Here is a 16,641-nt window from a genome sequence, read left to right on the forward strand (position 1 = left end):
ACTCTGTCTCTGGTGAATCCTCTCACCCCTACACCTCTGGCCTATACTCTATACCTAGTTCTTATATGCATAAATAAGTAAAAATAAATCTTAACAAAAATATGGATGCAAAATCTTTTAAAAGTAATAACAAGTCAGATCCAGCAATATAAAAACCAATAATATATATTGTCCAAGTTGAGCTTATCGTGAGAATGGAGATTTGGTTAAATATATGAAAATAAATCAGTGTAATTCACCCTCCTAACAGAATCAAAGACAAAACCCATTTGATATTTTTATAGATGCAGAAAAACTAGTTGAAAAATTAAGTATGCGTTCATAATAACTCTTAGGAAATTGGAAAATAGAATTAATTTTCTTAATTTGATAAAAGAGCACCTATGTAAAAAAAAAAAAAAACCTACATTTATCTTCAAACTTAATGGTAAAACATTCAACATTTCCTCCTAATGGCAGGAACAGGGCAAGATGTCCCCTCTACCACTTCCATTCAACAGTGTACTGCAGGTCCTAGCCAGAGCAGTAACATTTACAAGAAATAAAAGGTCTTCAATTTGAAAGGATCTGTTTCCTGTGTACATGCCTCTCAAAGGGGCAGGGTGCGATGAGTCTGTACGAGTTAAATGGATCACAGACATTCTTAGTATTGCTGCTGGGACAGATACAATCAGTTATCAGCTTACAAAAGGCTTGATGGTGTAAATCATCTCAACAATTTATGGTCAACTTTCACATCTAGAAAGATACCCCAAGATAGCACATGATACTGACATGGAAGATTTGGGAGATTAAGCTGTGTGCTACTGTCATCGGAAGTCCAAAAGTTGCCATTCTGTAACAAATCTTACACAAAACATAATGGAGAGTCTAGAGATAAGTTCACTGACTACTCTGAAAAATGAAATGTAGATACAGCAGCAAACCAACTTGTCACAATGATACCTACTGTTTAAGCAGTAAGATATGACCTCTGTCTAGTTCCTCTTTCCTGGGTTCAAGAAGTGGTGTATTACAAACCACAGCTTTCACATGTAAGGTATTTGGCTTACTGCTAAAACATCGTGGTACAGACTGTTTAAACAAAAAAACAAGTTAAAACCAACCTCACAGCCTGTGGATTATTTTGGCCTTGAAAGGACCTGTTTCTTTACATCTAAAATAATGATATTAGAATATAGTTGCATTTTGAAATTAACATATTAAACTATCTCAAAACCATGTATATGAATTATACTTGCAAATTTGAAAAACAAAGATCACCTTTTAATATTTAGTAACATAGAAAACAATTTGGATGTCATTAAGCTACATTAATTTCTTAATACAATCTAGGGGGGAAATATCTGAAAGGAGAAAGTAAGATTATTTCTTCACAAAGGCCATGATTGTTTTATACAAATAATCAAGCAATCTATAAAACTACTTACACACAAGTATGTAAATGTAGCAGAGCTACAGGTACAAAGTTAGGGTACAAAATTAAATTACAATTTACACATCACCAGGAATGACAACAGAAAGCTGAAAGGACTGGAGATTATGGTCAAAATACAGGACGTTCAACAGCCTGACTTACTGCTTGATACCTAAGAAACTCTCATTAGATTTACTCACCTGCTAGGCAAACCTATTAGGCCTCACAGCAAACCAGTTAAATAACCTAATATTGTATGAGAAATTTCACGATGAATAGCCAAAATGTTGACTTCAATTTCATTAGATTCTTAGATCACATCTGAAGAAATGCTTCCAACAGCAACTTAATCTGCTTTTTATGTATCACTCTATGATATGCGTTCATTAGGCTAGCTTATAGCATTAAATATAAGGAGGAGGAAGGAAAGATTTTGCTTAATACTGCAGTTTTTCTATTTGTCCCAAGATATTTCTATGTATCAGCTGATGATGTCCTTTAAATCACAATTTCACCATTTTTTAATCAGGAAGAGTCCTATTAGCTGCCATTCTCGAGGAGTCATTAATAAAACAGCAGGAAGCTTAAAAAATAAAGTGCTACCCTGGAAGAGTACTAGCATGAAAGCCTTACCTTTCTACTATCTGCAATAATAATCTGGAAAATGCAAGCTGGGAACTAGGTAGTATCTCCACAAAAGTAAGACAACATCCATGACAAATCAGTCAGGCGTTCAAGAAAAATATCAAAATACATGATTATACTGAATATTTGGTCTTTTTTTTCCCCTTGTTTATTTCAGGGTATTGTCTTTAAAAATTGTAGTTACATTAAAATATATAGTGACTACCTCCAGTACAATGCAATTAGCAAACTTCCATTAAATAAATTCATCTTTATAAAGTGTGTGAAATTTTCTTAATCGTCTAGCCAGTGATTCAACAAATACTTGTCAAATAATTACCAGATGCATAGCACTGAACTAAGTATTACAAAAAACACACACACACAAAAATACATATATAGAAAGTGTCTAATCTTTATCCTCAAAAGGTTTACAATTCAAATGACCAGTCAAGTCATATAAAGATGAAAAACAACATATACTATAAAAATAAACACTAAATGGGCAAGGAGCTGTGTAGGTTCTGAGGAAGGGAAAAATTAGTTCAGGAAGAAATGCATAAGGGAGATTTCACAATGAAGGTAGAATGTAAGTTGAAAACTGTAAAATGAGTTAAATGCATAGGACTTCTTATAAAAGAACCCTATTATTTCCCCAGTTTGCCAAGCCAGAAATACAAGTTACTCTGTCCATCTGCCAGTGTCACCCCTAATATCTTACAAGTGTGTTCATGCAGAGACACCACCTCAGTTTTTACCATCATTATTCCAACCTAGTTCTGCAGGCTAAGTCTCCTACCTGGTCCTCTACACTACATCAATCCATTTCTCAATTGTCCAAGTAATTTATCTAAACTGCTAATCTCATTCTTTGACACCTTTCTCCCTTAAAATCTTTTAGAATGTCTATCCGTGAAAAACTCAAACTCCTTAACACAATAGACAAGCCCCTGGTGATGTGGCTTCTCACTACCTCATCAGCCTCATTCCTCTCCACCTCATTTCTGAGTTGCTATCCTCTGGTCTGTGGTTCCCTCGTCACACTAAACCATTAAAGACTGGACTGTGCCCCCACAAAATTCATATGTTGAAGCCTTAATCTGCAATGTCACCACATTGCAATAAGGCCCTTAAAGTTCTAAGTTCATAAGAATGGGGCTCTCCTCCAAGAGGACTGGCGTCCTTATAGGAAGAGGAGACACCAGAAGCATGCACTCACAGGGAAAGGCCGGGTGAGGACACAGCAGTAAGGAAGCCAAGAGAGGCCTACTGGAAACCGACCCCACCATGACCTTTATCTTAGACCTCCTCCAGCGCTGTGAGAAAATGAGTTTCTGTTGTTCAAGTCACCCAGTCTGCTATGGCAAACAGAACTTACTGATACAATGACCAACATCTCTGTGACCACAGTTTCTATGGATGATGAAATACTAAACAAAAACAAAATACAAAAACTTCTGGAAAAAAACGAACACTATATTTAACAGAAAGTGTATTTCTGATATTCATATGACACAGCAAAAGAAAAAATAAGTTGGTTCTTCAAGACTATACGCAGCAAACTGTTAATATCAATCACTATTTTATAGCCCATCAAATAATAAAGAAAATAGAATTAAGAGTAAAGAGCACATGTCAAAAAGAAATCGTTTGTGGAGCTCAGAATAAACTAACAGACTCACCTTCCCAACATCTGCTCTTTAAGATATTTGCTCCAGAGTTGCTGACATGTACACATCTATGCTCCATCCTCCCCACACAGACTGTGAAGATAATGGCAGAGGGCCTAAGGTGGCAGAAGCCATTCTGACTGCTGACAATGCCTGTAGAGTGTTCTATTCCTAGTGACTCTACGGTTACTAGCGTAGAGATCACTGTAGCCAACTGACACACCTTCTGGCCATTATCACTAGAATCTCAACAGAACAGCTGCTGATTACTCATAAGGTTCTTCTCAAACATTCTTTCATGAGTTGAACTTACAGTTATCATCTTTCAACACTCAGAAAATGATTCAGCAAATGAGTTTGCTATTTTTCCTTCAGCTCTCTGAAATATTTGAAAGCCAGAATTTGTTGATAAATAAAAATGCATTGTAGTAAAATTTCAATAAAATCATCCAAACAGATCACATTAAGAAATTTGGAAACTGAAAATCTGACCAGAGCACTCCCTGGTTGCTCAAGAGGTTAAGCACAGCACTAGGAAGCTATCCGCAGCCACTGCAGCCTGAGTTGGATCCCCAGCCAGAGAGGTGCCCCACATGGCACAGCAGGCCTCTCCTGTCTCACCCTTAGCAGTGTGTTTCAGTAGATCCACCTCTTCTGCTGCTCCACTCTGCCTCTGCTGAATCCTCTCACCCCCTGCCCCCCGCACCTCTTGCCTGCACCCCAGTTCTTGTATGCATAAATAAATCTTAAAAAAAAAAAGATAATCTGACTAAATTCTATGTCTCTCATGCTCTTGCTGCAATACCCAGGGAAAACACACAGTCACTGAACACTTCTTTCTAAACAGCTTGTATCATTAGTATTTAAAATTTGCTTTTGGTGCTGAATAACAAAAATACAGTCAAAGCATTCTTATAATCCACACTTAACAAAAATCCAATTATAAATCAAGTAAGAGAGCTGTTGCACCTCTTACCAACATCTTTATCATACCTGAGACCCCAACAATTAACTTCTATTATTTCAAGGTAGTAATGAATCTCCGAAAATTTTTTTTATTAAAAAAAACTAAAGTCAGTGAAGGATTTTTATTTGTGCATGTGGTTTTCAAATGAAAATTAGCTCTAAAGAAACTATAAACACGAATAGGGCTGGCCCTTTTACACAAACATACACACACAGGTGGTTTTCTTTTGAAAGAATCATTTACCTTCTGCCCTTCTCACAGAGCTTCTCAATTTCGGCTTTCAAGTCTTGCTCCTTCTGCAAAAACTCCTTCTTTTCTTTCTCTATCTTCTTCTTTGTTTCTTCTCTCTTTATTGTTACATCCTGGATAGCCTTTAATATTTCCTGAGTTCCAATTACAATCGCACACAAATAAAGAAGGAAATGAATCAGTCCTTGTGGTCTGAAAGTTACCTTCCACTATCACAAATTAACATATTGTCTTGAGTAAATTCTAATTGAATTGAAGGAATCTGGTGGATGAGTAGCTACAAAAATCAGAATTTAGATATAAGGAAGGGAGAAAGTTACAATAAAGTAAACTTTAATTCAAGAGGAGAAAGAAGTCCTAACTATTACAAATGTTCAAAAATGGAGCTGTCAGCCTTGGGAAGTAACAAGTACTCCATTACTCGTCTCCAACAGAATGGACACCTGTCAAGTGTGCTGAGAAAGGCATTCTTGCACAGGGTGGGAGTTTGCTACTTTCAACAAATAGTCTTGTTTTGTTTTGCTATAGCTCTATATTATGTGTGAAGCTATTTTTATTATTCACATATATTTTATCTGTATAAGTAAATATACACATATTTATAATATGAAGTCAAATAATAAAAAATGGTAAAGTCAACCCCAATTTATACTATCTCCATAAAATAATCAACGTGTTAACTGCTTTGTACCATTCTTTCCTATCTTTTGCCAACCTCACACAAGCAAAATAAACTCATACATGTATTTCTTTGGTTTTGCTAAATGAGATCATTTTATGCACATTACTCTGCAGTCTATTTTTTTTTTCACTTGACATCAACATACTGTCAGCAAATACAGATCTAACTCAAAAACAGCTGCATTCAACATTTATGAATATAACAATTTATCCAACCATTCTGTTAAAAAGTCCACCAATCTGATTCCAGTTGTTTTGTAACTATAAGCAATATTATAATAAACAATCTTTATGCCTACACTTTCATACAAAAGCTTTTGTTTCTGCACAAAAGACATTTATGAATGAAACTGTTATGTCATGACATATGTATATTTTAAATTTCAACCGATAATTCCTAGTAACTTTGCTGAAAGTGATGTAATAGTTCATAACCCTACCAATCTCTGAATTCTTTTTTCTCCATCCTTGACAACTTATTTCATGTTTGTCAGTCTCATATGGGAGGAACAGTAACTAATAATTTTTTTTAAAGTTATTTATTTATGCATACAAGAACTGGGATACAAGCCAGAGGTGTGGGGGGTAAGAGAGTTCACCAGAGACAGAGTGAGGAGAACAGGCAGATGTGCTCAAATATAATGCTGCGGGGAGCAACGGGCAGGTCAGGAGAGGTCCGCCATGAGGGTCACCTCCCTCACTGGGGATTGTGCTATGCTTTAACCTATTGCACCACCAGGAAGCGCCTAATAATTTTAATGAGCTTTCCCCTAAGTCCTATTCTTTACTGTTTTTACTGTCTGGCTTCCTCCAAGAATGAGCATTCAGTGAAGGTAGAGACTCTATTTTGCTTACCACTAAAATCTTTAAATTTTAGTTTCAGGTAGGAACTCAAAAAATATTTGCTGCATGAATGAGTGTATATTGTGAGGCTGAGCTTCTTTTCATGCTTTTATTTCCCATTTGCTTTTCCTCCCCTGGAAACACTATTTTTAATTGTTGTTGATAAAGTAATTGTCCCTCCCCCTAAATGTATCCACTAACTGAACTCCTGGAACCTATGAATAGGCTACCTTCTGTGGAAAAAGGTGCTTGCAGATGTGACAAAGGTAAAGACCTATAGACAGAGAGCTAATCTAGGATCTTCTCAGTGGGTCAATTCCAATTCAATCACAACATAGGGCTTTAAAAGTGGAGATCCTTTCCCAGTTCTGATTAGAGGAAGACAACATTAAGCAAGAATAACTGGAGATTCAATGCTGCTGACTCTGACATGGAGAAGGGGCCACAGGCAAGGAGCAGCCCTGCGACGCTGGAGATGCAGAGAAACATTTTCATCCCAAAGCCCCCAGAAAGGAATGCAAATCTGCCAATACCTTGATTTTAGAACTCCATATTGAGCTTCTGACCTACAGAACTATTAAGATAGTAATTTTTGTTGATTTAAGTAATTAAATCCAAAGTAATTTGTTAAGGTAACAACAAAAAACAAAATCACCTTTGTCATGAATTTGTAGGCATCTCAGAACAGCATGACTATTAAACCGGCATGAATACTAAACCGTTCATCAGATGTGAGACAAATATTCTCTCTCAGTTAACACTTTGGACACTTTTTTTGTATCATTTGCCATATCAAAAGAGAATACACTTTTTTAAAGTTAAATTGACTAATTTTTTTATGGCTTCAAGCTTTTCTCCCTTGCTTAAAATGTCCTCTTACAACTTCTAAGTTGTTAGTCTTCTAACTTAAAATTTATCTGCAGTTTTTATATGTAGGTTTTTAAACATATATATAGATTTTTAATTTACCTAAAATGTGCCTATAGTGTGAGATGAATATAATCATCCAGGTATTCAATTAGCCACCAAAATACATTAATAATCCTTTTTTTCTCTCTGAGCTAAAACAGAAGTGAGGGTTTTGATAAGATACCCTCAAAGGTTCCTTTTATTATCCTTATATTCTATGATAACCATTAAAAAGTAAAACCACTTTTCTGTTTCCACTTCTATTGTTTATAAGACACATCTGTTTGGTCTTCACAGTTCCTTCACCTCATAGCTCCCAAAAGCCTCGTAATTTCTTAAGTGCTGAGCCTGGTAAAGGTGTTTATTGTACTAGAAAAACACACAAATAGAGGGCTCCTGGCTCCCAGAAAAGGAGAGGGGGTGGGATTCAAACCCAACTGCCAGCGGGCAATGATTTAATCGATTATACCTGCAGAATGAGATCTCCATAAAAGCCCTCTAAAGGAAGTGTTTGAATGCGTCCAGGGAGGCGACTATGTGGAGATCTGAGAGACGTGGCAAGCCTGGAGAGGGCACTGGGGCTCTGTTCCCTTTCCCATACCTTGTCCTATGCACCTCTTCCACCTGGCTATCATATATGAGTTATATTCCTTGTAATAATCAGTGATCTAGAGAATAAACGGGTTCCCTAAGTTCTATGAGCTGCTCTAGCAAAAATAACAACTTGCGGACAGTTCCTGGGAACCTCAGATAGACAGCCAGTTGGTCAGAAGCACAGATATTAACCTGGACTTGCACTGGCAAATGAAATCTAAGTAGAGAGGGTTGTGGGGACCTCTGCTCTGCAGTCTTGGTTATATGCAAAGGCAACATGTAGCTTGGGCTTTTGGCTAGCACCTGGCACAGAGGGCAGTTGAGAGATCTTAGTCTTCGATTCATGAAATCAGCTACCTCTGGGTACATAGTGTCAGAGTTGAGCTGAATTCAGCTGGATCTTCAGACACCTGCTGGTGTCTAAGAGTTGCTTGTTGGTGTGCGAAAAGAAAGCCTTCATACAACCAGCTTGGAAACTGAGTACAGGAACCCTATACATTTTCTATTAATTTGGAAATAAAATTAAAGTTTGATTAGAGATTGTAGCTTTACTTATTGACTACTTCAACATAAACAGAATACCTGGTGATTCTTCATTTCTTCCTCTCTCCTTTGCTGAAGCTGCTTTAATTGTACTTGGAGCTGATTCTCCACTTGCCTCTGTTTGTCCAGGACCTCCTGGTAACGCTCTTTCAACAGGGTTCTCTCTGTCATCATTTTATCCTATTGATAATAACAGAAGAAAAGGTTTAATTCACAATTTAATTGCAAGGAACCTTCACAAGTGTCTGTTCAAGGTCTTGTGCATAGCTCTATGACTGCAAGGTTATAAGATTGTAGTTACTAGCCAAACGTGGCTATGTAAATTTAAGTTAACTAAAATAACAACATTTTAAAAGCTGACCTCTCAGCCACCTAGTCCCATTGCAAGGGCTCAGTAGCCACATGTGACTAGTGGCTACCATATTAGACAACACAGATAACATTTCAATCATTACAGAAAATTTTACTGTACAATACTGCTCGAAAGCAGTAGATAACATATAGCCAATGGGCCAAATACAGTCATCAGCTGTATGTATGTATATGTATGCACAGAAGAATTGGGGTGCAGGCCAGAGGTGTGGGGGGTGAGAGCATTCACCAAAGACAGAGTGAGGAACAGAATAGGCAGACTGACAGAAATACACTGCTAAGGGGAGCAGCAGGCAAGACAAGAGAGGTCTGCTGCGCCGTGTGGGTCAGCTCCCTGGCCAGGGACTGAACTCATGCTGCAATGGCTGCAGATAGCTTCACAGTGCTGTGCTTTAACCCACTGCACCACCAGGGAGGCCCCATCAGATGTTTTTATAAACAAATAAACATAGGAACACAGCCATACCCAATGCATTACACAGGTTGCTTTCAGGTTACAATAACACAGTGTATTGGTTATAAGCCATCTTAGCCTAAATAATTGCTATCTGACCAATCTACACTCTAGAGAATTAGAGGACGCAGGCATTTTACTATCGATCCAAGAGAAAAAGAAAAAAAAATGGGTAAAAACAAAGAACAGATCACCTACTTACAATGCAGCTGGAATTCTTACTGGTCTTTAGCACTGAAACTTGCCAAATTCACCAAGAAAGCCTGAGAACTTGGTGTTTAGATTGAACAACTTGGCAAATTCTCATATAAAGTAGCAAGTAGAAAGATTTTGAAGACTTAACAACAGTTGTAAGTTTGGCTTCCCCCATACCAGTAAATCAAGAAAAGCAATGGCTATCTTTCAAAGGGACAGGAGCACCTAGAGATCAATTTAAAACACATCTGATGTAAGGCAACCCAGGAAAAACTTACACAGAGAGCATTAAACTATATCTCTTCATTAAAAGATATCTATTTTCAAACCAAACAAAGGTTTGAGAAATGAATGGGGGAATATTTATCACATTATGACTGGGGAGAAAGCTCTCAAGATGGGATTTTAGCTTTAAGGTAGTCCGTGTCAGCCCAGGTACTGCAATGTGACTAAGGCTACCCAAATGGACTCCTAAGCGCATCTTATAGGGAATCTGGACCTGGGTCTATGGATAGGTCTCAAGGATTGTTGAAGTTTCTGAAATTGGACCAATAGATGAAATTGATTAGTGGATTCTTTCTTTGTAACCACAGCTTTCTCTTCACTTCCTTATGTTAACCTTCTCTGTGGTACATCTTTAGAACAACATAGGATGGGTGGGGAAAAAATCTAGTCTCATGAAGAGCAGTCTCAAGATACATTTTAGCAGTACCAAGATTAATTTAAAGATACATAGTAAATCACTTTACCCAATTCATCCCATCTTAACAACTCACAGGATTGTTACACATTATTACCTTGTTTCTTCAGAGCCTAACTGGTCCAGAGAGTCAGGAGTCACAGTTTCAAATATGGGCAGTGGGAAATTAGCGTAAATTCACAAGAAGGGTAAAAATAAAACAAGAACCAAGTCTCTTATATTGCCACTAAGCTTAATAACTGCCTGCTTTTTAAAAAACATGTGGGCCATATACTACTCAAAAGCACAGAGCCAAACAAAAATTCAACCCTGGTCTGCTTCTGGCCCATTGGATTGCCAGCACCCCCTCCCCGCACCCCACTCCCCCTTTTGGCTTGATACTAGCACTTCCTCTAACTTTTTAGCTGGTCCCTTCAATGAGTAAATATCATCTTAACCCCACCTTACACTGTGGGGACAAAATAAATACTCTACGTCTAGTGTTTAGAAAAGTGTCCAAGAAAAGGTGCCCTCAGCTGCTTTCCCTGGAGAGTCGCAAGCCTGGTGTTCACCCAGCACGGCGCCAGCAGGCCCCTCAGCCTAGGATCTTTTTGCCTGTCTGTCAGAAATAACCCTGAGTTGCTACTCGCCTAAAACGTTTCAGCAGCTTCACCTGGCAAATGTGTTGAACGACTGAGTTCTCTCGGCTTTAAGTTGCCGGGCTTGTTTACTTTCTCATCTGGCTGCTACAGCTTTCTTCCCTTTCCCCCCACTCAGTTAGTGTATCTCACTCTAAACACTTCTTTCTGATCCTGGGGTAACTTTCCCAGCATGCCCATCCTTCTTCTAGAGAAATACACATTCTAGTATCCACACACTTAAAGGCTGGGAGTTTTTGCCATAAAATGCCAGGGATAGCTTTAGAAGACCATTTTAACAAAAAATAAATGTGATGTTCTTAATCTAAGTTTTAAAAGTCAATTATACAGGAATAAAATAGAAAGATACAGTTAAACACTACACAAGAAAATAACTTGATAAGCTGACTAAAAGCTAAGCAGTGCAATAGACTGCCAAAATGAGCCAATGTAAGCTTAAGAAATAGTCTAGAATAAGAGAACAAGAGCTCCATTGTACTGTGAATTGATTATATTGCATCTGTATTATAGTAAGTTCTCAGGATCACATTTTGAAAGAAACATCAATAAAATAGCACTTGTCTAGATGAAAAAGTGACCAGGATAATGAAAGGGTTGAAAAAGATATCATAGGAAGAAAAGAAGGAAAATACCTGTGGCTGTTTTACTTGGAAAAGGTTCTAACTTGAGGGATGCATAGGAAGATTCATTTAAAAACTTGATGTAGATGTATGGCTCACAAGAGTATTTGGATTTACATTCCATAGCTCAAGAGAAAACTCTAAAAAGAAGTTTTAGGGGTTCCGTTCTTACCTCAGAATAAGACCTAACAATAAACTGTGAATAAACGTCCCATCTCCAGAAGAGATCAAATAGAAGTTAGCTGCCCACCTGTCACAGATTTTACAGATGCCTGTGCCTTTTCAACTGAGATGATGTAACTCTAGCCTTCTGCAATAAGGCTTCCACACATCGACGAGTCTAAGTACTTACCAGATTCTTTTCAATATCTTGATCTGTGTTTACCTCTGAATCAGCCGTCTTAAAGTCAGTCTATAAGGAAAGAAACAGTAACATTCTGAATTGTTCACAGACATTTTAAAAGGTAAACTTACTCTAACACTTTCTCCTAAAAATGTACCACAAGTAACTAGGAAGCTAGCTTTGACTCTCTCCCTGTGTCAGCGTCATAGTGAGAGAAGCATGGCAACTGTGGCAGGTGGCCGCTGACACCCATCCTGCACCAAGCTTTTACCCCACAAGACACCCATAAGACCGACAACTGGCAGTCTCAAGTCCCAGATAAGAATTTTGGCTCCTACACCTTTTGTGCCCTTCCTTGTTCCCGCAACAGAGTGTATTAGTTGTTAGAAAGCAGGATACACTGTACTTCTTAAGATGTAGGTCAGAGAATGAACAAATATTCCTTGTTAAAGGACAAAGATGGGAAGTATGACTACTACGGACCTACACTCATCAATTACTCGGTGAAAGAGACACATGCAAGCATAAAGTAAGCCATAAAGCACCTAGTCCCTGCAATTAGACACTGGCTCCTGGCTTTATGATTTATTGAATGCAAGAATGAAGTCATCACACAGCACTATATGAAAGTATTTGAGAGCTGCCCATAAAAAAGAGACGGAATAGTTCTCCACCAAGTATTAAGAAATACTGCACCCCCTCAAAATAAATAAATAAAAACCCCCATTCCAGTTTAGTAGTAGAAACTTGATACTTGACCTGTACAGCAATGTTCTGAGAAAGCTTCAGGGAAGAGCTATCCTGATCATCATCCTGATCCACTCTGACTCCTTCAACCCCATTTGCTGGAGGCACCACAGGTCGGAAATCCAAGCCTGTGTCCCTGCTACCTTCCTTTAGGATGGAGGCTTGTGGGCATTTCTCTTCAGAACAATTCCCGGAGGCCAGCTGCTTTGTGTGGCACCCTGCCTTAAGAGTGACTGGATGGAGGCTCTCCCGCAGGCGCGTGTCCCCCTCCTCTCCTGCTTTGTTGGCCACGTCCTTCAAATCAGACTGAGACCCACCGCCAGAAAGACACAGGGCTGTGGCTATCAAGTTTTCTCCTAAAACCGCCCGGTGTGCGGCTGAAGTGTCACCTGCTGATGAACCAGGATTCTGCTCTGGGTGTTCCAAATGGGCATTTCTGTTATTCTCCTTGGTTATCGTTTGGCTACTTACACTTGACAGAGGAGAGTTCTTGTGCTTCTGTGCGGGGTCTTTAGAGCTATCAAAAACATAAGATAAACATTTTCTCTCTTCACTCATATGAGATATATGACATAACATTTTAAACTTAACCACTAGGAAAAAAAAAAAAAACCCCAGATCACTAGACTATAAAAGCCCCCCAAGTTAGCAGAATGAAAAGGAACTGTGTGGTGGTTAACCACCAGAGTTCTGGGCCTCTAGAACTTTATAGTAACAGACAAAATATAAATGTTTCTGAAGATCAAAAGTACTTTTGAGTGCCAATTTGGAAAAAGAGAATGAAATAGTTTAATGTTTGTTAGAATATTTAATTATTTGTACTAACTTAGCTACACATAGTATCTCAACATGGAAAAAATTACTTCAGAAATTTTGTTTTTAATTCTACTCTCACATATTACAGAATCTTTCTTCACTGACACTCATTATACGAATCTTTGACCAGAACCATTTTTTAGATACAGCAATAGTTTTACAGAGCCTAACACCTTCACTTCAGTTATCTGAAGTAGAAACAATTTTGAATCCAAAATTAAAACTGTCAAGAGAATTTTTATCCCAGATGACAAGTATAACATTTATAACATCAGGATTGTGATATCTATGTATATTGTGATTAACAGACTGCATTTTAAAGAAATCTTAAAATTTATATACAATGATACCCAATCTTTAAATCTGTATATCTTTCACCATGAATAATGACTAAATCTATGTGTTGTTTTCATTTTTGTCCTTTATTTACCTTTTCATTTTTTGCCCTGACTCTATCAAGTAATCCCTGATGTGCCCCAAATTAGCAGTGACTGAGGCTTCCCTTCAACTGTACTTGCTGAAAAATAAAAGAATCAAGAGACAATCCTGTGACATTAATATTTTTATAAACACCAAACTGCTTCCTTTCTGGGAGTTAAATGAGGTAGAAGGGATACTTAATTATAAATCTGGACATAAACAGTACTTCACTGGGAATCCCAAGCACCCTGACTTAACTCTGGGCAAGCACTTAAATTCACTTCACTTATAAAAGAGAAGTAATATTACCCACGTATTAGGATTACTGTGAAGACTGTATAATACAACGAAGAATTTAGACGGTAATGGTGCAGAGTAAACACTCAAAAAACCTCAGTGCTATTATTACTACGCGTTGTATGAGGCTGATTCTATTTATAAAATGAAAGCCCAAGTTTACAGTTAGGCTTACTTTAACACTTTTCCCATTATCCATTCACTACAAAACTCCTTCAATTAAACAAATATTTAGAGAGTACTGTGAAGTCTGAGAAGCCACAGTTTAAACCCTAACTCTAAGACAGCTTGGCAACCATGGGCAAGTTACTAACCTCTCTGTGTCTCAGTTTCCTCACCTGTAAATGGGAATGATAATATTAGCGCCTAACTCCTTGTACTATTGTCAATGTACGAATATACAAAAAGCTGTTAGTACAACATTATGTACTGAATTAGATCCTAGATACTCTCTAAAAAGAGTTCAAGTAGAATATATAATCTCAATTTAGTACAGCATTGTATGTAACAATGTGTGAGCCACTGTAAAATGTGTGACAATCAAGTGTGCCCTCAAGTGTTTAGCAAAAGTACCCAGTAAATAATAATCTCAAAGACAGATCTATGTATCTATGGATATACATACATATATGTGTGTGTACCAACATATGTGTGTATATACCAACATACACATATGTGTGTATATATGTGTCTATACACACATGTAATCTAGAACAGTCTATCTACACACAAACACACAGAGAGAGGATACATAAACATATAATTAAATGAACGTAAGTCCACGTAGGATAGCGTGGGGAAGTATTTGGATTTTGGAATGTCTAACCGCCTGCTTTCTCATCTGTTTATTCAACAAACATTTAGCATGCCTGCTGAGTGTCAGAGCTGTACTGGATATCAGAGATACAAGTACAGATCAGACGGAATCTAGTGCAGTGCTGCTAACACCCGAAACAGGAAGGCTCAGCTACCTTCCATTAACCCATCTCAAAAGTCCTTTACCCACACAAAATATACCCGATCAAGAATTCATACAGTACCTTAGACCATCTGGGAGACTGTCATCTGATTTGGAAGCACATAAACTAGAAGAGGATTCCGGAGGATTGGGGGCATTAGCCACAACACCAGCGACCTCAGATGCTGCCATCATGCTCTGTACATTCAGAAAGAAATTGCAGATTGGAGGTTTCAAATTTTTTAAACAAATGTATCCTTCCCTCAGCATGTCCTTACAACAGAAAGAAACAGAAAAAGTTGGGCTCCAGGAGAAAATAGTTAAGTGATCTTTGAAAGGGTGTTAGTAAGAAATTACTTACTAGATCACTTAAATAGTTAAGTGATCTTTGAAAGGGTGTTAGTAAGAGGTATTTCAAGTAATAGGTCCCAGTGCAGGCAATTCTTGGGAGTCACCACAACTAGATAAATATCCAGAAATAGGTGCAAAATTTTGATGTCCACTTTTGGCAGAAATGCAGTCATTTACAACAGACTAGTCTGTGAGAATCTTCTGAGTGGTTCACAGACCTACCTAGTCTGTCATACATAAAGCTTGTGTGTTAGAACATATCAGTAATATCTTGTTTTATGTTAAAAGCACTCTCCATTAATGCAAGTCAAGTTTTTTGGAGGTGTCTGCATATGAGAAAACGCAATACTCTATGGGACCATCCAAACTATCTTGTCCTCCATCAGAGTGTTCCCCACAAATGAGAAAAGTTTGATAACCACCAAGTGAGTACAGACTTTTCAGAGTCACTACAAGGGTGCAAGAATATGAAAATAAGCTGAAAAGAAGGTAACCCAAGGGCGGAAAGAAGGACAGTTGCTTTTCTGGGATCAAGTTGTCATCTTTTATATTGCAGGAAAAAAATTAAGGCCCTCTATGGTGCAGAGGTAAAGGCGGAAAGCACAGTTCAGGCAGTGGTGAAGAAGTAACAGTGAATTCAGTTTAAATTCTTGCTTTTATTTTAGCAGCATCACAGTCATACCCCAGAACCTTGAACAGCGCATAGCACAGGTATAAAGACTAGGCTCTGTCAACACTTCAGTCACAGGCCAAAGAGCCTCTGTGCCTCAGTTTCCCCTACTATACAAAGCCAAAATGGGCCCCAAATTGTCATTACTGCTGCCTCTGGTGCACACTTCCTGCCCCAAAAGAGCCGCGGGTCGGGGTCCTCCGTGCCCAGTAAAGGAAACCTCAGGGCACGCGTCACGCAACTCCGCGGCTGCACAGCCAAGGGCAGGTACAGCTGGCTGGAGGCTGCAGTGTGGGGTGAAGAGTGGAATACACCCCAGGATCCCCGCGCTGCGGCCCGACCGCGACCACCAGCCAGTAGGCGAGGGCAGGAGCGACGGGTCCTCGGGGGAGAACAGGCGACAGACGCCAAGGGGACAATGGGGGGAAGCAGTGCGGGGTGGCCACGGCCACCCCCAACAGGGGACGGCTAAACGGACCGCTTCCTGCAGCCAGCCCCTCGTCGCCCCGGTCCCCAGCCCGCGGACAGCCCCCTTGCCTCTCCTAGGCCAGGACCCCCGCCCC

General features: G+C 38.8%; 1 protein-coding gene across 2 annotated transcripts in view; it reads right to left on the bottom strand.

Moving 5' to 3' along the window:
* RNF214 (ring finger protein 214) overlaps positions 1-15,252 on the bottom strand; it is a 31,553-nt gene extending 16,301 nt beyond the window's left edge. Inside the window, exons 1-5 of one of the 2 annotated variants that reach the window (XM_004689225.2) lie at positions 15,140-15,252; positions 13,038-13,083; positions 11,829-11,888; positions 8,537-8,677; positions 4,922-5,061 (exon numbers count right to left, since the gene is read on the bottom strand). In XM_004689225.2, coding sequence (XP_004689282.2) covers positions 4,922-5,061; positions 8,537-8,677; positions 11,829-11,888; positions 13,038-13,083; positions 15,140-15,252 — 500 coding nt within the window. Of the gene's footprint in view, positions 1-4,921; positions 5,062-8,536; positions 8,678-11,828; positions 11,889-12,578; positions 13,084-15,139 lie in introns of both variants that reach the window. The other variant, XM_004689224.1, reaches the window with a different exon arrangement.
* Between the last annotated feature and the right edge of the window lie 1,389 nt (positions 15,253-16,641).

This window comes from Condylura cristata, unplaced genomic scaffold, assembly GCF_000260355.1.
Source record: "Condylura cristata isolate star-nosed mole 26May11 unplaced genomic scaffold, ConCri1.0 scaffold00025, whole genome shotgun sequence".
In the NCBI taxonomy this organism is placed as follows: domain Eukaryota; kingdom Metazoa; phylum Chordata; class Mammalia; order Eulipotyphla; family Talpidae; genus Condylura; species Condylura cristata.